General features: G+C 40.3%; 2 protein-coding genes and 1 pseudogene across 2 annotated transcripts in view; 1 reads left to right on the top strand and 2 right to left on the bottom strand.

Annotated features, from left to right (window-relative positions):
* Nucleotides 1-348: 348 nt before the first annotated feature.
* On the bottom strand, nucleotides 349-13,501 carry LOC138880932 (uncharacterized). Its single transcript, XM_070161117.1, has 4 exons — nucleotides 13,259-13,501; nucleotides 1,496-2,009; nucleotides 575-1,370; nucleotides 349-448 (listed from the first exon to the last, which is right to left on the bottom strand). Exons 1-4 carry the CDS (start codon nucleotides 13,499-13,501, stop codon nucleotides 349-351), a joined length of 1,653 nt encoding a protein of 550 aa, XP_070017218.1.
* A 3,140-nt stretch (nucleotides 13,502-16,641) lies between these two features.
* On the top strand, nucleotides 16,642-26,078 carry LOC104223657 (putative disease resistance RPP13-like protein 1; annotated as a pseudogene).
* The window catches only part of LOC138880931 (uncharacterized), a 29,407-nt gene continuing 23,002 nt past the window's right edge, over nucleotides 21,510-27,914 (bottom strand). Inside the window, exon 2 of the mRNA XM_070161116.1 lies at nucleotides 21,510-21,650. Within this exon, the coding sequence (XP_070017217.1) occupies nucleotides 21,510-21,650 (141 nt within the window). The remainder of the gene's footprint in view (nucleotides 21,651-27,914) is intronic.

Here is a 27,914-nt window from a genome sequence, read left to right as displayed (position 1 = left end):
ATCCATGAAAGTTGTTGGCGCATTAGTAAGACCGAAAGACATCACAAGGAATTCATAATGGCCATATCTAGTCCGGAAAGTCGTTTTTGGAATATCTCTCTCCTTAACTCGCAACTGGTGATAGCCGGATCGAAGGTCAATCTTTGAGAAATACTTGGCACCTTGCAACTGATCAAACAAATCATCAATTCTGGGTAAGGGGTACTTGTTCTTGATAGTCACTTTGTTGAGCTGACGATAGTCAATACACATTCTTAACGAACCGTCCTTCTTACGAAAAAACAGCACTGGTGCACCCCAGGGAGAAATACTGGGCCTGATAAAGCCCTTATTCAGAAGATCCTTCAATTAGGATTTCAATTCTTTTAACTCAGCAGGAGTTATTCTGTATGGAGGAATAGATATTGGCTGAGTATCTGGAAGCACATCAATAGCAAAGTCGATTTCTCTTTTGGGAGGAAGACCAGGAAGTTCATCAGGAAATACATCGGGAAATTCATTCACGACGGGAAACAATTAAAGGGTTGGAGATTTCACCTCCATATCATGCACTCGTACCAAATGATAGATGTACCCCTTCAAAATCATCTCTCGAGCTTTAAGGTAAGAAATAAACTTCCCCTTAAGCGCTGCAACATCACCTTTCCATTCAATAATAGGCTCACTTGGAAAATTAAAACGAACAATCTTTGTCCAGCAATCTACATTTTCATAACAAGAAGCCAGCCAATCCATACCCATAATGATATCAAAATCAACCATTTCTAGCTCATGCAAATCAGCTAACGTATGGCGGTCATGAATTTTCACGTCGCAACTTCGATATACCCGTCTAACTATAACAGACTCACCCATTGGCGTAGATACCTCAAATGACTTATGCAACAATTCAGGCTCTCTATCCCATTTATTAGCAACGAAGGGGGAGATATACGACAATGTAGAACCAGGATCTATCAAAGCATACATAGCGATAGAAAAGACGGATAGTATACCTGTAACCACGTCCGGAGATGACTCTAAATCCCGACGACTCGATAAAGCATATATGCGATTTTGCTGAACTCCTGAACCAGAAGTTCCAACTCTTCCCCTACCCCTGCCAGCTGATGTGTGCATACTCTGCCGAGGAGGACGTACTGAAGAATAAGAAGCCCCTGTAGATGTCGTCGGCTGAGCCATACCCCCTCCACCTGTCATCGGACAATGTCTCATAATATGACATGGCTGTCCACATGCATAACATGCATCAGAACCCTGGCGACATGGTCCAAAATGATTTTGGCCACATCGATCACATCTGGGAAACTGAGGCCTCATCTGACTAAACTCGACTCTAAACTGTGGACCTGGGGTTCGTGAACTCAGACCTGGACCAGAATAAGTGGTTCGATCATGTCGCTATCCCTGAAACTGTGGTGGTGCACTGGCTACCGGATAAGATGGACGCCTAGGAAACTGTGGCCTAAATCCCCTCGAAACTCTCCTATGTTACCTGTGAACCGCGCCCTCTTCTGTTGGCCTCTATCATGCTCTCGATTAGCTCGTTGTTGCCTCTTACGATCCTCTAGACCCTGTGTATATGCTTGAATATGGGCAATATCCATTCCTTGGTTTAGAGAAGCTGTAGTGCACTCATTTATCAAGTGTTCCCCCAAACCACTAACAAACTGGTGTACTCGATCACTCATACCAGCAACAATCGTAGGAGCATACCTAGCCAAAGAGTTGAACTGCATGCTATATTCCCGAACGCTCATATTACCCTGTTCTAAGTGTAAGAACCTATATCGTCGGGCTCTTCGAAGCTCAATTGGCAAATATTGCTGTAAAAATGCCTCAAAGAACTCCTTCCATGTCACTGGCGGCACATTAGGCCCTCGAGTCTGCTTCCAAGTCTCATACCATGTCACAACAATATCACGTAGTCTATAAGAAGTAAACTCCACTGACTCAACATCTGTGGCATGTATAATTTGTAAGGTCCGTTGCATAAGATCCAGAAAATCCTATGGGTCAGCATTAGGATCAACCCCTGTAAATACTGCAGGATCCAAGTTGATAAAGTGTGACGACCCGGCCAGTCGTCTCATGAGTTACCGCTCCATTTCCCCCATTTAAGCTTCTTTATGTTTCGTTATCCGTGTTTTATATGATTGAGTTTATTAGTTCGAGTTCGGAGAGGATTTGGTAAGAAATGAGATACTTAGTTTCTTTTAAGAAGGCTTAAGTTGGAAAAGTCAACCGAATGTTGACTTATGTGTTAGAAGGCTCGGAAGTGAGTTCCGATGGTTCGGTTAGCTTCGGGAGGTGATTTGTGACTTAGGAGCGCGATTGGAATGGGTTTTGGAGTTGTAGAGAAGATTTAGTCTTGAATTGGCGAAATTGATATTTTGGCAAATTCCGGTTGATAGGAGAGATTTTGATATAGGGGTCGGAATGGAATTCTGAGAGTTGTAGTAGCTCCATTGTGTCATTTGGGATGTGTGTGCAAAATTTCAGGTCATTCGGACGAGATTTGATTAACTTTTTGATCGAAAGCATAATTTAAGAGTTCTTGGAGTTCTTAGGCCCGAATCCTATGTGAAGTTGGTGATTTGATGTTGTTGTGAGCATTCCGAAGTTTTGAGCAAGTTTGAATGATGTCATGAGATGTGTTGGTACAATTGGTTTGAAGTTCCGGGAGTTCCTGGTAGGTTCCGGGATGTTTTAGTGCAAAAATCATAGCTGTAGCAGGTCTACAGGGGTTGCAGGCCCCGGAACTCACTCACGCGGTCCGCACAAAAATGAGTGCGCCCGCGGTGAGTGCTATGCGGACCGCACAAAAGTGGGTGCGGCCGCGGTGAAGAACCCTCCCGCTGGTCCTACTTCAGAAGCTCATATCTTTTGATCTACAAGGAATGTTGAGGTTATTCAAAAACTAAAGTTGTAGCCCTTCGTGTCTAGTTTCCATAAAGGTACAGATATTGCAATTTGAACATCTGTAGCAAAAGTTATGGCCAAAACACTGAAGACTGTCACTGCAGAGGGAGGCCTGTGCGGCTGCGGCTGCCTTTGCGCGGACCGCGGTCGTTTTGGTGCGGCTCGCGGTAGCTGATACCTGAGGGGTACCTATAAATACGAGGTTTTGGGTTTTATTTAATATTTTGACCTAGATAGCTCGGATTTTGGCGATTTTTCGAAGGTTTTTCAAGAAATTCATCGGGGTAAGTGATTTTAACTCAGATTTGGCTAGAATACATGAATCTATCACTGAATTCATCATTTAATTCGTGATTTGAGATGGAATTTGGGAAGAAAATTGTGAAACCTTTCAAAAATGAAAAATGATGATTTGAAGGACCAAATGGTATCGGAATTGGATAATTTTGGTATGGTTAGACTCGTGAGGGTATGAGGATTCTGAAAATGTAAATTTTACTTGATTACGAGACGTGGGCCCGGGGCTCGGGTTTTGCTAATTTCAGGATTTTTGATATTTTTTTCGAATGTTTTCGCTTGGGCTTTGTTCCCTTAGCATATTGTGACGTATTCGTTCTGATTTTGGATAGATTCGACGCGCGTGGAGGCCAATTTGAGGGGCAAAGGGCGTCGCGAGCTTGAGAATTAGCCAGTTCGAGGTGAGTAATGATTGTAAATGATGTCCTGAGGGTTTGAAACCCCGGATTGCATATCGTATTATTATATTGAGGCAAGATACGCGCTGGATGATGAGCGTGGGGTCTTTCACTACTGGGAATTGTGACTTGGTCCATCCCGATTGATGACTTTACTGAATATTTGACTGAAATTCATTTGTTATCATCATGATTTGGACTGATTGCCATATTTGGGCTTTGTACCAACTATTTGAACCCTTCGGGGATTTTTATCACTGTTTCCTTACTGTTTGACTTATTATTTGAACTCAGTCCTATTGATATCTATTGTTTTACAAACTCAGCCACTTTTACTCAGATTTGAAACTTAAATGATATTTCTACATCATGCTTTGGGCTGAGAACTACTGTTTTACGAATGCCCAAGGGGCTTATGATGATTTCTGGACTGAGTGAGGCCGAGAGTCATATGTGAGGATATGCTGAGTGATATGAGGCCAAGGGCCTGAGATACTATTTATGCCATGCGGTGGCTTGAGTGATGTGAGGATATGCTGAGTGATGATGCCACGAGGTGGCTTGATATAGCGCTTGGGCCGTAAGGGGCCCCTCTAGAGTCTGCACACCCATAGTGAGCGCGGGTAACCATGTGATTTGAAACAGTGGTAACAATACACTGTATGATGCAATTTGGTCAAGAAGCAATGGCCGACCATTATGCTGAGTGATTGTGAGGTAGCCCGAGGGGCTGATACTGTACTAAGAGTGAGCTCGAGGGGCTGATACTATGCTGAGCGATTGATACTGTGCCCGAGGGGAGGATTTCTACTTGTTAATTACATGTTAAATTACCTCTTTTACTTGTTTTAAAAAGGAATATCATTTGATTTCTTCACTAATTTACTGCTTTAAGTGATTTTACTACTTGATATGGAATTGCTTTGTGCCTTTACGTTTTTCCTACTTTCAGCCATTATTTGTAATTATTACTCACTGAGTTGGAGTACTCACATTACTCCCTACACCGTGTGTGCAGATTCAGGTATAGTAGAGTCCGCACTTGAGCGCTGATTCCTTCCAGGCTAGGCAGTGATTTGGAGTTACAATGTAGCTGTTGACGTCCGCAACCCCTTGTCTCTCTTATCCTCTATCATTTATGTTTTCTTCAGTCTGTTGTATCGGATTCCGTACTTTGTAGACATATAACAGATTCTGTAGTAGCTCATGACTTGTGACATCGCAGTTTGGGCTGTGTCGGATGGTTCTTGCTGTTATTATCATTAAATTCCGCAATTTATGAATATTATATTATATGTTACTACTGTTTATGATGATTAACTGTTTAAAAGAGGTATTCCTTTTTGGTCTGGCTGGCCTTGTCTCCGCGAGAGGTGCCATCACGACCGGGTTCGGGGATTGGGTCGGGACAAGTTGGTATCAGAGCCTAGGTTACTTAGGTCTCAAGATTCTTGAGCAGGGTTAGTAGAGTCTCGCGGATCGGTACGGAGACGTTTGTATTTATCCTCGAGAGGCTGCAAAACCTTTAGGAAAAATTTCATATTCTTGAATCTCTTGTCGTGCGAACTTGTTGGTCCGAGTACTAAACTTCTGATATTCCATTCTCTCATAGATGGTGTGGACGCGAGCTACCGGACGAGGTGGACGACCACCAGTGCCACCCACTGAGGCCACCAGAGGCTGTGGACGTGGACGTGGTCGTGGACGTGGCAGAGGCAGAGCAGCGAGGGAAGCACCTGTTGATGCACTGGATGCCTCGGCTCCGGATCAGGCTCCCGCTATGGATGCTCCAGCAGCACTAATTTAGGCACCAGTTGTGCCTATCGTGGTTCCGGGTCTTCAGGAGGCCTTGGCACAGATCTTATCAGTTTGCACTGGCCTGGCTCAGGCAGTTTCAGCCACTACAGCAGCAGCTACTTCATAGGCCGGTGGAGGCAATCAGACCCCCGTTGCTCGCACACCTGAGCAAGTAGTGCAGGGACTACAGACACCAAGGACACCTCCAGCTTAGCCGGTTGCACCAGCTCAGGAGTTTACAGCACCAGTTATGCCAGATGATGAGCAACATCGTCTTGAGAGGTTTGGTAGACTCCAGCCTTCGTCATTTAGTGGTACCGAGGGCGAGGATGCCCAGGGTTTTCTTGATAAGTGTCAGAGGATGTTTCGTACAGCAGGGATTCTTGAGACTAGTGGTGTGGCATTTACCACCTTTCAGTTTACTGGGGCTGCCTTCTCATGGTGGGAGGGGTATGAGAGGAGTAGGCCGGTTGGAGCAGTGCCCCTTACTTGGCAGTAGTTCTCCACTCTATTCTTGGAGAAGTATGTGCCGCAGTCCCGTAGAGAGGAGCTGCGTAGACAGTTTGAGTGGTTACGACAGGGGGATATGACTGTGTCACAGTATGAGTCGAGGTTTTCTGAGTTGGCTCGTCATGCCATTTGGATGGTTCCGACAGATCGTGAGAGGATCAGGAGATTTGTTGATGGCATTAACTATCACCTCCGTATTCTTACGACCCGAGAGAAAGTGTTGGGTGCTACGTTCGAGGAGGTGGTCGATATCGCTCGCGAGATTGAGACGGTTCGCCGTCAGGATCGATAGGAGAGGAAGGCCAAGAAGCCTCGAGGATCGGGCAGTTATAGTGGTGCTTCTTCGAGGGGCCAATTTCAGCATGGTAGAGGTCGCTCTTTCAGGCATGCTCAGTCAGCCCGCCCAGAGTATCGCGGGGCATCTTCGGGTCATGGTCATCATGGATCTCAGCGGGGCCAGTCATCACTCAGTGCCCTTCCAGCCCAAAGTTCATCTCGTGCCCCGTCAGCTCAGGGTTCTTCTATGCCGAGTGCATCAGCTGGTCACTCCGGTGTGAGGGGTTCCCTTCAGTCCCCTTCTCCAGCACCTGGGAGTTGTTATGAGTGTGGAGAGTTTGGACATGTGTAGAGGTAGTGTCCTCGTTGTATGGCTAGTTCATCTCAGCAGAGGGGTCAGCCCTCGACTACTACTCCAGTTACCTCACCACCCGCCCAGCCAACTAGGGGTGGACTTCATGAAGCTAGGGGTCGCCCTAGAGGGGGAGGTCGACCAGGGGGCGGTCAGGCCCGTTTCTATGCACTTCCTGGCAGGCCAGATGCTATTGCTTTAGATGCTGTCATTACAGGTATTGTTTCAGTCTGCCACAGAGATGACTCTGTATTATTTGGTCCCGGTTCCACCTTTTCTTCTGTGTCATCATACTTTGCTCGTTATTTGGGTATGCCCCGTGAGTTTCTTGCTTTACCTGTTCATGTATCTACCCCAGCGGGCGATATTATTGTTGTAGACCATGTGTACCGGTCATGTGTGGTGACTATTGGGGGTCCGGAGACGCGAGTGGATCTATTGTTATTGAGCATGGTGGATTTTGATGTCATTTTGGTCATGGATTGGCTATCTCCGTGTCGTGCTATTCTAGACTGTCATGATAAGACAGTCACCTTGGCTATGCCGGGTGTACCGCGGATCGAGTGGCGTGGTGTGATTGATTATATCCCTAGTAGAGTGATCTCTTTCTTGAAGGCCCAGCGTATGGTTGGGAAGGGTTGCCTTTCATATCTAGCACTTGTGAGGGATGTTGGAGCTGAGACTCCGAGTATTGATTCTATCCCAGTTGTGAGGGATTTTCCCGATGTTTTTCCTGCAGACCTGCCGGGCATGCCACCAGACAGGGATATTGATTTTGGTATTGACCTGGTGTCGGGCACTCAGCCATTCCTATTCTGCCATATCTTATGGAACCAACGGAGTTGAAGGAATTGAAAGAACAGCTTCAGGAACTCCTAGATAAGGGGTTCATTCGGCCTAGTGTGTCCCCTTGGGGTGCACTGGTTTTATTTGTGAAGAAGAAGGATGGCACGATGAGAATGTGCATTGATTATAGGTAATTAAACAAAGTAACAATCAAGAACAAGTATCCTTTGCCTCGCATTGACAATTAATTTAATCAGCTTCAGGGAGCGAGGGTATTCTCCAAGATTGATCTTCGTTCGGGTTATCACCAATTGAAGATCAGGGATTCAGATATTCTTAAGACTACTTTCAGGACCAGATATGGTCATTATGAGTTTCTTGTTATGTCTTTCGGGCTAACCAATGCCCCAGTAGCATTAATGCATTTGATGAACATTGTATTTCGACCTTATCTGGATTCGTTCGTTATTGTATTCATTGATGATATTTTGGTGTACTCGCGTAGTCAGGAGGAGCACGCGGAGTATTTGAGAGTTGTGTTGCAGAGACTGAGGGAGGAGAAGCTTTGTGCAAAATTCTCCAAGTGTGAGTTTTGGCTCAGTTCAGTGTCTTTCTTGGGGCACGTGGTATCCAACAAGGGTATACAAGTTGATCCGAAGAAGATAGAGGCAGTTCAGAGTTGGCCCAGACCGTCCTCAGCTACAGAGATTCGTAGCATTCTTGGGTTAGCAGGCTATTATCGCCGGTTCGTTCAGGGATTTTCATCCATTGCATCGCCCTTGACCAAGTTGACTCAGAAGGGTGCTCCATTCGTATGGTCGAACAAGTGTGAGGAGAGCTTTCAGAAGCTCAAGACAGCCTTGACCACAGCTCTAGTGTTGGTTTTGCCATCAGCTTCAGGTTCATATATTGTGTATTGTGATGCTTCAAGAGTTGAGATTGGTTGTGTGTTGATGCAGTAGGGTAGAGTTATTGCTTATGCTTCTCGGCAATTGAAGCCCCATGAGAAAAACTACCCCGTTCATGATTTGGAGTTGGCTGCCATAGCTCACGCATTGAAGATTTGGAGGCATTACTTGTATGTCGTATCTTGTGACGTGTTCACTGATCATCATAGTCTTCAGCATTTGTTCAAGCAAAAGGATCTTAATTTGAGGTAGCGGAGATGGTTGGAGTTGCTTAAGGATTATGATATCACTATATTGTACCATCCGGGAAAGGCTAATGTGGTGGCCGATGCTTTGAGCCGAAAGGCAGTGAGTATGGGGGGTTTGGCATATATTCCAGTTGAGGTGAGACCTCTTGTGGTTGATGTTTAGGCCTTGGCCAATCGGTTCGTGAGGTTGGATATTTCGGAGCCCAGTCGGGTGTTGGCTTGTGTGGTTTCTCGGTCTTCTTTATATGATCGCATCAGAGAGCACCAGTATGATGATCCGCATTTGCTTGTCCTTAGGGACAGAGTCCAGCATGATGATGCCAGAGAGGTGACCGTCGGTGATGATGGTGTGTTGAGGATGCAGGGCCGGATTTGTGTTCCCAATGTGGATGGGCTTAGAGAGCTGATTCTAGAGGAGGCTCATAGCTCGCTCCGTGTGCCGCGAAGATGTATCAGGATTTGAGGCAACACTATTGATAGAGAAGAATGAAGAAAGATATTGTGGGATTTGTAGCTCGGTGTCTCAACTGTCAGTAGGTGAAGTATGAGCATCAGAGACCGGGTGGCTTGTTTCAGCAGATGGTTATTCCCGAGTGGAAGTGGGAGAGAATTATTATGGACTTTGTGGTTGGACTTCCTCGGACTTTGAAGAAGTTCGATGCTATTTGGGTGATTGTGGATCGGCTGACCAAGTCTGCGCACTTCATTCCTGTGTGTACTACCTATTCTTCAGAGCGGTTGGCGGGGATTTATGTCCGGGAGATTGTTTGATTGCATGGCGTTCATGTTTCCATCATCTCAGATAGAGGTACTCAGTTTACTTCGCAGTTTTGGAGAGCCGTGTAGAGAGAGTTGGGTACTCAGGTAGGGTTGAGCACAGCGTTTCATCCTCAGACGGACGGACAGTTCGAGCGTACTATTCAAATATTGGAGGACATGTTGCGTGCTTGTGTTATTGACTTTGGAGGTTCATGGGATAAGTTTCTACCACTTGCAGTGTTTGCCTACTACAACAGCTACCAGTCGAGTATTCAGATGGCTCCATATGAGGCTTTGTACGAGAGGCGGTGTAGATCTCCGGTTGGTTGGTTCGAGCCCGGCGAGGCTAGACTATTGGGGACAGATTTGGTTCAGGATGCCTTAGAGAAGGTGAAGGTGATTCAGGAGAGGCTTCGTACAGCGCAGTCACGTCAGAAGAGTTATGCGGACCGAAAGGTTCGAGATGTGTCCTACATGGTCGGTGAGAAGGTCTTGCTGAAGGTTTCGCCCATGAAGGGTGTTATGCGGTTTGGGAAGAAAGGCAAGTTGAGTCCTCAGTTCATTGGGCTTTTTGAGGTGCTTCAGAGGATTGGGGAGGTGGCTTATGAGCTTGCTTTGCCACCCAGCCTGTCGAGTGTGCATCCGGTATTTCATGTTTCTATGCTCCAAAAGTATAGTGGGGATCTGTCTCATGTTTTGGACTACAACATGGTTCGGTTGGATGATGATTTGACCTTTGATGTGGAGCCAGTAGCTATTTTGGGTCGCTAGGTTCGGAAGTTGAGGTCAAAGGATATAGCTTCAGTGAAGGTGCAGTGGAGAGGTCGGCCCATGGAGGAGGCTACCTGGGAGACCGAGCGGGAGCTACGGAGCAGATATCCTCATTTGTTTGAGGCTTCAGGTATGTTTCTTGACTCGTTCGAGGACGAACGTTTGTTTAAGTTGGGGAGGATGTGACGACCCGTCCAGTCGTCTCATGAGTTGCCACTCCATTTCCCCCATTTCAGCTTCTTTACGCTTCGTTATCCATTTTTTATGTGATCGAGTTTATTAGTTCGAGTTCGGAGAGGATTTGGTAAGAAATGAGACACTTAGTCTCTTTTAAGAAGGCTTAAGTTGGAAAAGTCAACCAGATGTTGACTTATGTGTTAGAAGGCTCGGAAGTGAGTTCCGATGATTCGTTAGCTTCGGGAGGTGATTTGTGACCTAGGAACGTGATCGGAATGAGTTTTGAAGTTGTAGAGAAGATTTAGGCTTGAATTGGCAAGATTGATATTTTGGCAAATTCCGGTTGATAGGCGAGATTTTGATATAGGGGTCGGAATGGAATTCCGAGAGTTGCAGTAGCTCCATTGTGTCATTTGGGATGTGTGTGCAAAATTTCAGGTCATTCGGACGAGATTTGGTAGACCTTTTGATCGAAAACATAATTTAAGAGTTCTTGGAGTTCTTAGGCCTGAATCCTATGTTAAGTTGGTGATTTGATGTTGTTGTGAGCGTTCTGAAGTTTTGAGCAAGTTTGAACGATGTCATGAGATGTGTTGGTACAATTGGTTTGAAGTTCCGGGAGTTCTGGGTAGGTTCCGGGATGTTTTAGTACAAAAATCATAGCTGTAGCAGGTCTACAGGGCTTGCAGGCCCCGGAACTCACTCACGTGGTCTGCACAAAAATGAGTGCGCCCACGTTGAGTGCTGTGTGGACCGCACAAAAGAGGCTGCGGCCGCGGTAGGCGTCGCGCGGACCGCACAAAAGTGGGCGCGGTCGCGGTGAAGAACCCTCCCGCTGGTCCTACTTCATAAGCTCATATCTTTTGATCTACAAGGAATTTTGAGGTAATTCAAAAACAAAAGTTGTAGCTCTTTCTGTCTAGTTTCCAGAAAAGTAAATATATCGCAATTTGGACATCTGTAGAAAACGATATGGCCAAAACTGACTGGCTTGCGCGGACCGCGGTTATTTTGGTGCGGCCCACGGTAGCTGATACCTGAGGGCTATAAATACGAGGTTTTGGATTTTATTAAATATTTTGACCTAGAAAGCTCAGATTTTGGCAATCTTTTGAAGGGTTTTCAAGAAATTCATCGTGGTAAGTGATTTTAACTTAGATTTGGCTAGAATACATGAATCTATCACTGAATTCATCATTTAATTCGTGATTTGAGATGGAATTTGGGAAGAAAATTGTGAAACCTTTCAAAAATGTAATATGATGATTTGAAGGACCAAATGGTATCAGAATTGGATAATTTTGGTATGGTTAGACTCGTGATGGTATGAGGATTCTGAAAATGTAAATTTTACCTGATTCTGAGACGTGGGCCTGGGGCTCAGGTTTTGCTAATTTCGGGATTTTTGATATTTTTTCGAATGTTTTCGCTTGGGCTTTGTTCCCTTAGCATATTGTGACGTATTCGTTCTGATTTTGGATAGATTCGACACGTGTGGAGGCCAATTCGAGGGGCAAAGGGCGTCGCGAGCTAGAGAATTAGCCAGTTCGAGGTGAGTAATGATTGTAAATGATGTCCTGAGGGTTTGATACCCCGGATTGCATATCGTAGTGCTATATTGAGGCAAGATATGCTCTGGATGATGAGCGTGGGGTCTTTCACTACTGGGGATTGTGACTTGGTCCATCCCGATTGATGACTTTACTGAATATTTGACTGAAATTTATTTGTTACCATCATGATTTGGGTTGATTGCCATATTTGGGCTTCGTGCCAGCTATTTGAACCCTTCGGGGATTTTTATCAATGTTTCCTTACTGCTTGACTTATTATTTGAACTCAGTCCTGTTGATATCTACTGTTTTACAAACTCAGCCACTTTTACTCAGATTTGAGACTTAAATGATATTTCTGCATCATGCTTTGGGCTGAGAACTACTGTTTTACGAATGCCCAAGGGGCTTATGATGATTTCTGGACTGAGTGAGGCCGAGCGCCATATGTGAGGATATGTTGAGTGATATGAGGCCGAGGGCCTGAAATACTATTTATGCCATGCGGTGGCTTGAGTGATGTGAGGATATGTTGAGTGATGATACTACGAGGTGGCTTGATATAGCGCTTGGGCCGTAAGGGGCCCCTCCAGAGTCTGCACACCCACAGTGAGCGCGGGTACCCATGTGATTTGAAACAGTGGTAATAATGACACTGTATGATGCAATTTGGTTAGGTAACAATGGCTGACCATTATACTGAGTGATTGTGGGGTAGCCCGAGGGGTTGATACTGTACTAAGAGTGAGCCCGAGGGGCTGATACTATGCTGAGCGATTGATACTATGCCCGAGGGGCGAATTTCTACTTGTTAATTACCTGTTAAATTACCTGTTTTACTTGTTTTAAAAAGGAATATCATTTGATTTCTTCACTAATTTACTGTTTTAAGTGATTTTACTTCTTGATATGGAATTGCTTTGTGCCTTTACGTGTTTTCATACTTTCAGCCATTATTTGTAATTATTACTCACTGAGTCGGAGTACTCACATTACTCCCTGCACCGTGTGTGCAGATTCAGGTATAGCAGAGTCCGCACTTGAGCGCTGATTCCTTCCAGGCTAGGCAGTGATTTGGAGTTACGAGGTAGTTGTTGACGTCTGCAGCCCCTTGTCTCTCTTATCCTCTATCATTTATGTTTTCTTCAGACTGTTGTATCGAATTTCGTACTTTGTAGACCTATAGCAGATTTTGTAGTAGCTCATGACTTGTGACACCCCGGTTTGGGCTGTGTCGGGATAGTTCCTGCTGTTATTATCGTTAAATTCCGCAATTTATGAATATTATATTATATGTTACTACTGTTTATGATGATTAACTGTTTAAAAGAGGTGTTCCGTTTTGGTCTGGCTGGCCTTGTCTCCGCGAGAGGTGCCATCACGACCGGGTTCGGGGATTGGGTCGTGACATAAAGTCTCGAACTCTCACACTCACGGACCTATCAGCAATATCGAGGGTTTGGTGTTGGGCCTGGGAGGCCACTATTCGAGTCAGCAATTGTACAGCACTCCGCATGTCCAGGTCTTGATCAGGAACAACTGGGAGAGGGACTGGAGGTACGTTAGCTCCTTTACGCCCTTCCGGGGGTGGTGAGGGTGCTGCCCCGGAAGCCTGAGAATCAGCCTCATTCTGTGGCTCATGTTGATCTACATTAGCAGGTGGGACCTGACTTGTGCCCTCTCCCGCCTCCTCATCCAACCTCTGAATAAATTTCATAGCCACTTGTTGTCTCGTAGTATTAGGCATCACTGAGAAGGTAAATAAAAAGAGAATTAGGAATGAACACTTATGATTAGGCACTATGGCACGATCTAGATCAAGAAAAACAGTAATAATCCTAAATGCCCAATAGCCTCATGTTTATAAGTGTGGTGCACAACACACCATAAACAAGACTCTACTAGACACGACTTGTAGACTCCCTAAGACTGACCTGCTCTGATACCAAGTTTGTCATACCCCAATCTTGGGAGGTGTGGCTGACACCCGATGCCCGAAGACCCGAGCGAACCAACCATGAGATATGATCTGAAATATAATAACCTGCAGGCAGAAGAGCCCAAAACGACACACACACACACACACACACACCACACACACACACACACACACACATATATATATATATATATATATATATATATATTTATATAACATAGGCCAACAAGGCTGCAACAACAGTATGATAGCTATCTAGAAGGCCGATAGGGCCATACAAAAAAATATACATGCAATGACCGCTAGTCTGCAAGCCTCTAAGAGTGTAAGACAATCTCAACAGGCCGGGACAAGGCCCCCGACATGCCCAAAACTACTCATATACATCTGTAATAGTACCTATGGACTCAAAGTCAGCAACTCCGAAGAAGTGGAGTGCGAAACCCAACGCTGATCCTGGGGGTCCTACTGAGGAGGCACACCGCTCTGTCTATCCGAACCTGTGGGCATGAACACAACGCATAAAAAGGCGTTAGTACGAAATATGTACTGAATATGTAGGGCGACAAGTGTAACAGGAAAAAATGTAATTATTAAGAGAAGAGATATAGAGACAATTTGAATTCTGAAGCTAGCCTCGATAGGAAACTAAAATTCAACATGGATATAAATGTATGCTCGTGGAATCGTCGCTCACTATTGCTACTTATAATATATTACATTATATAATAATAAATCCCTCTGTGGGGCTACAATATCCATAACATACCCGGCCATAATAAAGGCTTGATAGAATCGTACCCGGCCACGTGAAGCTCGATAATCCCAACTGATCAGTGGTTACACAATACGTGTCATACCCGACCGTTTATAGTGCGGCTCGGTAATGAAAGTAAATACATACATACATTAAACCATGAATTATATAAGTGCAATGCAAAACTAACCTTAAAAGACGTATTCTAAGAAGAGTCGAAGTGGCCTATCATCATTATTCCCCGACTATCATGGTTGTCGCTAAAATATTTAATTTTTCAACCATGAGCCAACAAGTACTAAGAACATGAGAGTTATGTGTTATGAGTATCTTTGAAGTAAGTATTACTTATTCATGATTTATATGAACGTCGAAAGTAGAACGAGTAAAAAGGCTCTAGTTCTTTTTAAGCAAGGAACAAGGAAAACCGAGAATTCATAGATATTCTTTTAAGTAAGCAATCGATGAGAAAGGATCAGGTCTAAGCATCTTTATAAGTTGAAGGTGAAATAACTAAAATCCGACGAAACAATTCGATAAACGTGTATTCGAATTCTAGTCATGCCGAAAAGTATATCGAAAGCCCTACATACCTTGTCGATGGAGTTATATACGGTTTCTGAGACCTCGAAAGCCTTAGGAATGATTTCCTACATAATACGAACCATTCAATATCAAATTCACGCTCATATCTTATATAATTCTTCATTTAGACATTTAAGCGAACAACTTGCTGGCATGAATTTGTAGACTCTTTTGTAGCTTAATTTCCCCTCAACACACCACCAAATTTTTACTTTACTACATCTCCTCATCGACACGATTCCATCCATGTCTTCACAGATCCAAACAACACAATAAAACCATATAAAACAACCCCAACAATCAAGTCATATTAAGAGAGGTTTCTTAAAAAAATCAAGAACATTTCTATAGAGGTTTCAACTATTTCTTAGGAATTCTTATGGTAGAAGTTTACAAAGATCAAAGAGGAAGTTAAATCATACCTTATGTGACCAGAATTACATTAAATTCGAGATTACTTCAAGACAGAGTCTTCCTACGAAAAGTGAAACACCGAAGAATTCACGATTCCGAAGCTACCATGGTGTTCTCTATCTTGAGGATGACTAAATTGTTGTTATGATTGGCTAGATAGATGGGAGGAATTTGAGAGGAAATCCCTAGGTTTTAGGTTCTGTTTTGGAGAGGATAAAACGCAGGGGTTATGTTTTAAAACTAACTTAAATAAAATTTTTTTTAACCAAAACCGACTATGCACACTGTTCCCGTAACAGTGTGCACCCCTGTACGAAAATGTTAATATCTCTACTCTGAAGTCGTGTTAACGAACGGTTTGTTGCGTTGGAAACTAGACTCATAGATCTTCGATTCGGTGGGTAGAACACACCATAACTCCTAGTATATTGAGAGAAAAGCTCATCAACATTTTATCCAAATTTCAGTGAAATTTAAAACCCTTAACTTGCGGCGATCTTTGTCGAATTTTTAATCACAACTCGAAGGACTTCCAATCTTAACGTATAACTATCGCATCATTTAAATATCTCATAGAAATTATCTTCCTATCGAATTAGCCCCTTTACAGCATGATAACGCCAAATACACAAGGTGTAACACTTCTCTTCTCAAGCTCTAATACTTTCTAAAACATGATATTAAGGAATTTCAAGATTCCGTCTTTTCAATTGGTTTTGTCAAATTATTCTAAAACTCTGTCACTAATAACACTTAGCTACAACATATAATGGATCAATAAATTTTTTAGAGATAGAGACTATACTATTAAAATTTAATTAAAGGCACCATTTAATATTTTTTCCTACCATTATTTAGGTTTTCAACTTCAAAGAGGTATATTGCAAGAAAAGGAACATTTTCAAGAATGTAGAGTGCAAAGTATTTCAGCAACAATTTAACAGTTAGTATATCTCATCATTTAAATTTTCACAATTTCTAAATAATTTCATGATATGAGCAAAAGGCACACCTAATGCATACCCTGCATAAATTTATCATTTTAGGCTCTTTTATTTTTCAGTTCCCCACCCTGTCCCTTTTTATACTCCCTCTCTTGCCTCAGTTAATCAATGACTAGTTAAGAAACCGGTCTCCATTATGAAGTCTTTAACTTTTTGTTGGTTAAAAAGTCGTACATTTTGAAAAGAAAGAAAGAGAGATATAAGGTCTTCTAAGAAGCACAAGCAACTTTTGCAAAAGCACGGCACACAACTAGCATATACTCTGAGCATTCTTATTCATATTACTTTTAGCATTGAACAGGTAAAAGTAAGACTATTTTAAGATAGAAACATCAATCTTCTCCAAATTCTTGATCATTTTGTGGTTGTCTGTTTTGTTTTGCAGTTTTCAGAAATGGAGTTTGGCTTAGCAGTTGGAGGTGCATTTCTATCTTCAGCTTTGAATGTTCTCTTTGATAGGCTTGCTCCTCGGGGTGAGCTGCTGAAGATGTTTCAAAGGGGCAAGCATGATGTTCGACTGTTAAAGAGGTTGAAGATGACTTTACTTGGTCTTCAAGCTGTGCTAAGTGATGCAGAGAATAAGCAGACATCTAATCCATACATGAGCGAGTGGCTTAATGAACTTCGGGATGCTGTGGAAAGTGCTGAAAACTTAATGGAAGAAATCAATTATGAAGTTCTGAGAGTTAAGATAGAAGGTCAGCATCAAAATTTTATAGAAACAGGCAACCAACAGGTCAGTGACCTCAACTTGTGCTTGAGTGATCATTATTTTCTTAACATAAAGGAGAAGTTGGAAGGCACCACTAAAACATTGGAGGAGTTGGAAAAACAAATTGATAGGCTTGGCCTAAAGGACTATATATCTTGTTTCTGGTAAACAAGAAACTAGAGGGCTTTCAACTTCTTTGGACGATGAATCTGATATCTTTGGTAGGCATAATGAAATAGAGACATTGGTTGACCGTTTATTGTCTGTTGACGCCGATGGAAAAAAGTATCGTGTAATTCCTATTGTTGGAATGGCGGGGCTTGGCAAGACAACACTTGCTAAAGCTGTGTACAATAATGAGAAGGTGAAAGACCATTTTGATCCGAAAGCTTGGTTTTGTGTGTCTGAACCATATGATGTTTCTAGAATAACAAAAGGATTACTTCAAGAAATTGGTTCATCCAACTTGATGGTTGATAACAATCTTAATCAACTTCAAATCAAATTGAAGGAAAGCTTAAAAGGTAAAAAGTTTCTTATTGTTTTAGATGATGTTTGGAATGACAAGTACATCGAGTGGGATGACTTGAGAAATCCTTTTGCACAAGGTGAACGTGGAAGTAAGATCATTGTGACGACACGTAAGGGGAGTGTTGCGGAGATGATGGGTAGTCGACCAATTATCATGGAGATTCTTTCTAGCGAATTCTCTTGGCCTTTATTCAAAATACATGCATTTGAAAATAGGGATCCTAAGGAACATCCAGAACTTGAAGAGGTAGGAAAACAAATTGCAAAAAAGTGCAAAGGTTTGCCCTTAGCACTAAAGACACTTGCTGGTTTGGTACGGTCCAAATCAGAGATTGAAGAGTGGAGACGCATTTTGAAAAGTGAAATATGGGAGCTGCCAGACAATGGCTTATTACCAGCGTTGATGTTGAGCTACAATGATCTTCCCGTGCATTTGAAGCAATGTTTTTCCTATTGTGCAATGTTTCCCAAAGATTATCCATTTGGCAAAGAACAAGTCATTCAACTATGGATTGCTAATGGTCTCGTACAATGGCTGCAAAAAGATAAAACAATTGAAGATTCAGGCAACCAATACTTTCTCGAGTTGCGATCAAGATCATTGTTTGAAAGGGTCCCAAGGTCTTCTCAAGGGAACAAAGAGAAATTCTTAATGCATGACCTTGTCAATGATTTGGTGCAACTTGCATCTTCAAAACTTTGTATCAGGTTAGAAGATAGAGAAGTATCTCATATGTTGGAAAAAAGTCGTCACCTATCATATTCAATGGGATACGGTGGTGACCTTGAGAAATTGAAGCCCCTCCGCAAGTTGGAGCAATTGCGGACTTTGCTTCCGATAAACGCCCAGCATTACTCTGGTTGTATAAACAAGAGGGTACTGCATAACATATTGCCAAGACTAACATCTTTAAGGGCATTATCATTGTCTCATTATACTATCAAAGAGTTGCCAAATGACTTTTTCATCAAGTTAAAACTCCTAAGATTTTTGGACCTTTCTTTGACAGAGATAAAGCAGTTACAAGATTCAATATGTGTACTCTATAACTTAGAGACACTTCTCTTGTCATGTTGTCAAAATCTGGTGGAGTTACCGATACAAATACAAAATTTGATCAACTTGCGTCAACTTGATATTAGCGACACTCCTTGCTTGAAGAAGCCGCAACATCCAAGCAAGTTGAAAAGCATCTGTGTGTTATTGGGAGTTAAATTATTTCTTGGTTGTAGCAGTAGTTCGAGAATGGAAGATTTGGGTGAACTACATAACTTGTATGGATTTCTATCTATTCTAGAGTTGCAAAATGTGGCTGACAGAAGTGAAGCTTTGGAAGCAAACATGAGAGGAAAGGAACATATCGAAAAGTTATCATTGGAGTGGAGTATAAGTATTGCGGACAATTCACAAAATGAAAGAGACATACTTGATGATCTACATCCAAATCCAAACATTAAAGAACTCAAGATCACTGGATATAGAGGGACAAACTTTCCAAATTGGTTAGCTGATCATTTATTTTTTGAGCTGGTGGAATTGTCCCTAAGCAACTGCAAGAACTGTTATTCCTTGCCAGCATTGGGACAGCTTCCTTCTTTGAAATTCCTTACCATTAGAGGGATGTGTCGAATAACAGAGGTGACTGAAGAATTCTATGGCAGTTCGTCCTCCAAAAAGCCTTTTAACTCTCTTGAGCGACTTGAATTTGCAGAGATGCTGGAGTGGAAGCAGTGGTACCTACTAGGGAATGGCGAGTTTCCTACACTTCAGGACCTTTCAATTAAAAACTGCCCCAAGTTGATTGGAAAGTTGTCTGAAAATCTTTGTTCTCTGACAAAATTGACAATTTCAAGGTGTCCGGAACTCAATCTGGAGACACCTGTCCAACTTTCAAGTCTAAAAAAGTTTAAAGTTGAAGGTTCTCCTAAGGGTGGAGTTCTTTTTGATCATGCTGAACTGTTTTTGTCTCAACTTCAGGGAATGAAACAGATAATTGAATTATGCATCAGTGATTGTCACTCTCTTAGCTCCTTGGCTATTAGCAGTCTGCCAAATACTTTGAAGGAAATAAAGATAAAGCACTGTGGGAAATTGAAACTGGAGTCATCAGTTGGTGATATGATCTCTATAGGAAGTAACATGTTTCTGGAGAAATTGGAAATGAATAAATGTGATTCTATAGATGATATATCACGTGAGTTAGTCCCAAGAGCACGCATTTTGTGGGTAGAAAGTTGCCACGGCCTTACCAGGCTTCTGATTCCCAATGGGACTGAAGATCTCATAATTAAAAAATGTGAGAATCTTGAAATACTTTCGGTGGCTCAAATGACGTCGTTGGGTACTTTGGATATTAGCAACTGCGAGAACCTGAAGTCGCTGCCAAAACATATGCAGGAACTTGTTCCATCTCTTAAGGAACTATTTCTGAATAATTGTCCAGAAATAGAGTGCTTTCCTGAAGGAGGATTGCCCTTTAATTTAGAAGTCTTTGAGACCGAGCATTGTAAGAGACTGGTGAATGGGCGAAAGGAGTGGGGTTTACAGAGACTCCCTTGTCTCACAAAGTTACTCATCTACCATGATGGTAGTGACGAAGAGATTCCTGCTAGTGAAAACTGGGAATTGCCTTGCTCTATTCGGCGGCTTACTGTATACAATCTGAAAACATTTAGCAGCCAAGTTCTCAAAAGCCTCACGTCTCTTGAATCTCTATATACTTATAATTCACCTCAAATTCAGTCACTATTGGAAGAAGGGCTTCCCTCGTCTCTTTCTGAGCTTATATTATATTGCCAACGTGAGCTCCATTCACTACCGAACGAAGGTCTTCGGCGCCTCACTTCGCTTCAATGTCTACAGATCAGGTACTGCAATCAACTCCTATCTCTTCCAGAGATTCCCTCTTCCCTCACTGCGTTGACCATCGGGAATTGCCGTAATCTCCAATCTCTTCCAGAATCAGCGCTGCCCTCTTCCCTCTCTAAGCTGCATATCTGGTATTGTCCTAATCTCCAACATCTTCCAGTAAAAGGGATGCCCTCTTCCATCTCAACAATATGGATTCATAACTGCCCATTGCTCAAACCACTCCTAGAATTTGACAAGGGGGATTACTGGCCAAATATTGCTCATCTTCCCACTATACGAGTCGATAAGGAATATCTGTAATGATTAAAACAAAAGGGTGCTCTAACGGATGTAAGTTATTCTCTCTCTTTTTATCTCAGCAGCTTTTCATTTTTGGTTACTTCTATTGGCTTGTTTGTTAATTCTTTTCCTTTTATTAAAAATCTTGTTGATGGTAGTAGTTTTAAGGCTTCACTATATTAAGATTTATTTGTTCTAACAAAATCTTCTGCTTAAAGATTTTCACTTGATTGCACCACTTATTCCAGGTTTACTTTCCAACATATCATAACAGATCACAAATGCGATGATTGATGAATGAAAACCAGTTTGCTAAGAGTCTCTCTAATGAATCAATAAGTATTTGTACTCTTTTCCAGTAGAAACTAGAAATAAATATATTAGATGGTATGTCAAAAATGTTGTAGCTCTCCGCGCGCTATTAATGATGTTCAATTTGCTTATGGGACATGAATATGTTTTTCTCGTCATTAAACGCATGCAGAGCTCTATGCTGCCCTACTCCCTTGCTGAGCTGGTCGTCGACAATTGACCAAATCTCCAGTCCGTTGCTTAAACGACATCTAGAATTTGAGAAAGGGGGATACTGGCTAGAAATTGCTCAAATTTCCTTCATAAGAATTGATGAGGAATGCCTGTAACGATTGAAACAAATGCTGCTCTTAAAGATGTAAATTATTTTCTACTTCAGTTGCTTTTCTATTTTTCATTACTGCTCTTGGCTTGTTTGTTAATTCTTCCTCTTTGTCAGATCTTGTTGAGCAGTCTGTAGCGGCTTTTGCGCTGTGAAGCCAAGGAAGCATCTTCACCATATTGTTTGTTAATAGAGTCAATTACTCAAATGGTCACTCAACTATCTCAAATTATCTTCTAAAGTCACTTTTCTTTCGTTTGTAACAACAAAGTCGCTTAACTATGCCTATTGCACTCAGAAGGTCACTCAACTAGATTTTTCAAATTTTGGATTGCCAAATACCAATTTTACCCTCTAAATTATAAACATTTATCTACCTTTTTTTTAAAAACATTTTAATATTATGATTTTCCATTTTTAATTTATATTATGGATTTACCGATAGAATAAATAAATATTATTTATAAATTAGAAAAATAAAAGGTATTTAAGCATCTATAATGCTGGAATAACAAAATAATGAGCATAGTAAAAAATTTAATTAGAATAATTTATTTGTAATAATAATTTTAATATCAACAATAAAAATTCAAAAATTTATTTACACAATTCAGAATGAAAGAAAATAAAGGTTGTAGAATATATATTTCATGCATGTAAATACGATGTTGTTGCTTAACATGAGAAGGAAAAGCTGGGCAGAGAGTTGTCAAGGTTCACTCTAATGAGAAATGCCCCTCTCAACTAATAAATATTTTTAAATGTACGTGTGTTTGTGTATTTCAGTAATTACATTAAAAATATATTGAACAAAAACAATATAAAATTTTAAATTTCTAGCATTTATTTCCTTGAATATAGCTCATCCAACAGAAAAGTGTTCAATACTTTGTTTGTTTATGCATATATAAAACAATGAGTTGAAACCAAAAACCTGGCTAACCTGTACTTCTTTGTAATTGTTGTAGTCAATGCACACTTGATGTATATCCTCACCGACACCCAAATCGTGTCGGATCGCTGTAAAGTGGTGGCCATCTCTGTACCATCATCTGCCTTGGGACTGGACATAAGGAGAGTTGCCCTTCTCCATCACTTCAGTATGCATCTATATGTCTGCACAAAGCCGAGACTGGCGATTCAGTCATGTTTCAGTTACCACAATCTTTATGTTTGTACTGGTAGTAGTTTTCAATTTACTCGGTAGACTTGACAACATAACCACGAAAGAGCCATCTCTTATTAGTTCTCCTGTTTCAGTTGATGCACATTAGCTGTTCAAAATATGATGCAGAATAATTTGGTAGTTTATTTTGAGGATTTCCTCCTTTGCTTTTCTACTAGCTCGATTTGGTCATTGATACATTTTTATTGTTGCAGTTGTTCAATCTTCTGTTCGTTGTTCTTAAACTCCAGTCAATTCATAGAATCACAAGGAAGAACATGAACAGTCAGAAACATGCAATCTCTATTTCACGATCAGGTACTTTTTTCCCTATTCCTTTTAAGAAGAATACATCAAGCTTGGAAAGCAAAATATATGGATGAAGATCTTCAAACTCATTTCTTTTTTCACGTATTGCTTTGTTCATTTTATCTTTGAGTTTCTAACCACCCTGCATTTGATAGATGAATTTTCTCATTTTCCGAAATTCTAGAGCACAGTTGAATGGATATTAAATTGTCACCTTCCAACTTCATTTTATCTGATTGTGATTTTTTCTCCTTTCCCTTTTTGAGTCAGCTTCATGTGGCAGCTTCGAACTTGAAAATCAACATTGATTTGCACCAGGGATTAATTTAATGCTTGTAAGATAATATGAGTATCATGATGTCATTAAAACTATGCTACATCGTGAGTAATTGAGAAGACTTCAGTTCTTGATTAATCGTAAAACCAGTAGTATCACAGATGAAATGGCAGCTTGGCTCCCTTGATGTTGCTTTATTCTTCTAACTTCTTCAGCATAAAAAATTGATTATGAGCGATGACATATTGAAACGTCTCCACTTGGCAGTATGTTTAGGAATCATTTTCGTAATCAGATAAAACCATGAATGTTGATTACTTGTCTAGAGGAATCATTCATGTATAGCTCTACAAATGTAGGCTTCTGGAATAGTAGCACATGGGTTAGCTAAGAGTTCTAACATATCATTTTCTTTTGTTTTCAGTTTGGTTTTATTGAGTTGTTGAGAAGGGAAAGCTGTTGAGATATTTAAGTTACTCTCAGAAGGGCGAATACTGGCCAAATATTGCTCATATTCCCACCATAAAGATCGATTGGGAATGCCTGTGATGATTAAAATGAATGGTGTTCTGTCAGATGTAAGTTATTCTCTTTTTTTTTTCCCAGTAGTTTTTATTTGCTGTTACTTCTCTTTGATTAAAACGTTTGTTAATTCTTTTCCTTCGTTAAATCTTGTTGAGTAGTGTGGAGCGTGTGTCTGTTGTCACTGTGAAGCTTGTGAAGCCGAGGAAGTAATCTTCAAATCGGGATGAATGGTGATACATTGCAACTGCAGAAAGCTGCGATAAACCATTGTAACAGAAACCAAGTATAGGTCGCGATACATAATATGATATTAATGAACTAGAAATCTTTTACCATTCACATACATAGACTTGTCTGTGCATTGCCTAAATATGAGTCAATTTTTTCTTGAAATTTTAGTTCATGTATTTCTTGATGTTTCAACTAAATAGAAATTCATGTAATCTTGTTGTTTTCCTTTTGCAAGTGAGTTGAGGAATGAACATGTTCACTCTTGAGCTTTGATCTGTGTACTGGGAAGTGTAAAATCCTTCGTAAATGCAGAGCTCTATCGTAACTCAAAGGTACACGAGGCAGAATGTTTGTTTCCGATGTATCAAAAATATAAGAGTTTGTTTCTTGATAATTTAAAAACCTTAAAGCATAATTAAGGTTATTATGTATGATCATCTCCTTGCTCAGTTGGTGAAAGGAAGAAACGTACTTCTTTTTTTGTGTATAATTTGCCAGCATTAGCTCAGATTGACGCACTAAGCTATACGTATTATACATTTTATAAAACTTGATTTGCTTCGAGCAATTCTTTCTCTACTGTGGATTAGTCAACATTTATTTGTTCTAACAAAACTCTTCTGGTTAAAGATTTTCACTTGATTGCACCACTTGCAGATTTACGTTCCAAGATATCATAGTCAATAAGAAATGCAATGTTTGACGAGTGATAACCATTTTGCGAGGAGTCTCTCTAATGAATCAGTAAGTGTAAGCGAAGAAAAGTACTTCTCATTTGTGTGGCATTTAACAGTACTACTTCTCTTTTGATATTTTGTCCATATAATTACAATATCAATTAAATGACCTTGTGCTGTTAACTATCAGTGCTGATACTATGTCCTTGTTACAATAGGTCTTATTTGTTACTTCTTCTTGTTTTCATTAGCGTTGAGCAGTGTGAAACACCTATTTCCAGTACTGTGAGGCGATGCATATTCACATCGGAGTGATTGTTAGATGATAGAAAGGTGATATATTGCAACTATAGTAATCCTTACTTTCTTCGAAACATAGTATTGGTAGGAATGGATAATTTTCTCTAGAAGTTGATAGCATAACATAGTCTTTCAAATTATGAACCTATCTTACTTGAAGACTTAATTAGTTCACGCATGTATTGCTTGAAGTTTCATCTCAATAGCAATTCATGCACTCTTGTTGTTTCCCTTTTTTCCAGTGAGTTGAGGAAGGAGGAAGTGGCTTAGATTCTGCACATGTTCACTTAGATTATGCACATGTAAGTTTAATTTGCCTAAAATATACATAGCAAAAGGCGTAAATTCATTTTCAACATTCATGTGATGCCTTTTTTTCTTCTTTTTCCATTTATGTCTTTTGTTTCTTGACTAAGCCTGGGGTGCTGGATAGTAAACTAATGTTCTTTCAGTTCATAGATGAAGTTTGCCACCAGAACCTATATATGGAAGCACTCCTTCCATCTGTCGACGAAATTGCAGGTATTTGATTGCCAGAGTATATAATGAGATTCTTGCATATGCAACTCTGGAATTGCTTTTCATAATTGAGGAAGCTAAGTCCCCACAGTTCAAATTAAAGAGTGCCTCCCTCCGCTTGTGACGATGTATAACTCGAGCATTAACTCATGCTCCAATCTTTTCAAGGAAAAGGGCTAACCCCTCTATGTTTAAGTTATGCATTGATGGTTGTCCACTACTCAAACAGCGTCAGAGGAATTACAAAAGATTGCTCAAACTGCGTCAGAGGAATTACATTCATGTATATTCTTGGATTTCAGTCCTTTGAAGAAGCAAAGGTTCAAGTACAGTTGGTTAGATCTCAACCCCTTTTTCCTTTAAGAAGATTATATGAAGCTTGCAAAAGCAAATAATCTTAGAATCAGGTTTGCTCAAACCACATTTAAAAGTCAAGAGACGGAAGTAGTTTCGGAAATATTGTTCATTTAAAAGTCAAGAGAAGGAAGTAGTTTCGGAAATATTGTTCTAGTTCCCACCTTAAGGATTGATGAGGGGAACATGTAATGACCAATATGAATGGTAATATTGAATGGATCTTATCACTTTTTTATATCTCTATGGATACTAAATTGCCATCTTCCAGGTAATGTACATTTCATCTTTTTGTGTTGATTCTTTTTAGGCAGCCTTGAACTTGGTAATACCATATACTCTTATTTTGCATCAAAGAGGAAATTGAGAGTAGACAACAAAACAGATGTATATATCATGATGTCATTAATAGTTTATTCAGTAGATTTGACCTTTTCTTTTGAAGTCTTGTGAGTTATGACATATGGAAACTACACTTGACAGTAAGTCATTAGGAATCACTTTTTAAAGAGACACAATCTTCCATGAGAAACGACTTGTTATATGTAACAAATAGTAGCATATTGCACACTACGATCATATTATAAGAAAATTATATTGTTTTTCACTGTTAGGATTTGAACAAAGTTCAGCGATCATATCAGAAGAGAAAAGTGTTAGTAAAACTGCGTTCAAAATCAGAAAATAGAAGTTAGAATAGAAATGTAAAAATATTTCGAACCCACAAAATTTCTTGTGTGTCCTTAAGTATTGCCGGATCCACCTTCAATAGAGTGGGTGCTGAAGCACCCATTGATTAAGAGTACGAGACAGTATATTTTATATGACATTCTTGGAAATTTGTTCTATAATTACAATGAGCACCCACGAGCTAAGCTTGGGGCTGAGTACTTTGGTTTTGAGGGAGGGTTTAAGGTCACTCTTAGCTTTTCATGTCGGACAATCAGAACTTGACTGAAGCATTTTTATTTACCGTTAGAAGATCCTCTCTTTATTTCCGTTCTATTCCCTTTTGTGGTTTTCCTTATTTCCTTTTATTCTTGTTACCTTTTCCCTTTAAAAAAAAATATTAATTATTTTTTCTTGTGCATGCATCTGACTAATTTCATGGGATATGTATTATCTCTCATCAGTAATAGAGTATCAAATAACTTTATGCATTAAGGCTTAGACAAATATCAGGTATCAGTTATACTTATATTATGTGTTTACCATTAGGGCTGTGCTTAATTTGGTAAATACTGAATTACCATATCGAAACCAAAAATTTTGGTATTTGGTATTCGATATTTTGGTATTTGGTTTAAGTTTTAAAAAAAAATTGGTATTAGGTATGATATTTACAAAAATAATACCGGAATATCGATCTCGAACCGAAATATATAATAAGTTACACAATGTACATATTATCATACTATATTATAAGTGAGAAGACCAAAATGAAAATTGAATTACTATATTACCCGGTTAAAACTAAGTGACAGTTTTACCCTTTTCTTAAACAATATTTTCATAATAATTTTATATCAAAAAGCAAATTCACGTTACTACCCTACTAAAGTACTCATGTAATGTTAATACACGAAAAGCAACTAGCAATAAATTAAGAATTTCAAGAGTTACAATTAATCATATAATATGAACCAAATTCTCTTAAATGCAAATTGTATCTCAATGGTCTTTCTTTGTACAAAAACGTACTCTACATATATGTCTCTTCAAATGCTATTTGTAATCTTTTAAGTTTAACTTATATGAATTTCAATATCATCTTGGTTAACTAAATCGGAGAGCAAATAAAAGGACAATAATCTCATTATTTATGTTTATATAATAATTAATACATTCATGAATTAACATCTTTTATATTCCCTATGTTGCATGCTTAATTTATCTCTCTCATTTCAGTTATTGTCTTTTTTAATAAGATTATTTATTTAAAGATTTCATTAGAAAAGCCACGTTGTAAGATTATGTCTTCAGAATTCGTGGCAATAGCAGAGATGAAAAGATTAATATTCGACCACGTCTGATAGAATTTTTAATTCCACTACTTTCAAGAATGAGTAATATCAA

Source organism: Nicotiana sylvestris, chromosome 11 (assembly GCF_000393655.2).
Source record: "Nicotiana sylvestris chromosome 11, ASM39365v2, whole genome shotgun sequence".
Lineage (NCBI taxonomy): Eukaryota > Viridiplantae > Streptophyta > Magnoliopsida > Solanales > Solanaceae > Nicotiana > Nicotiana sylvestris.
Note: the sequence above shows the minus strand (reverse complement) of the source record. Positions and strands in the feature narration are given on the sequence as shown.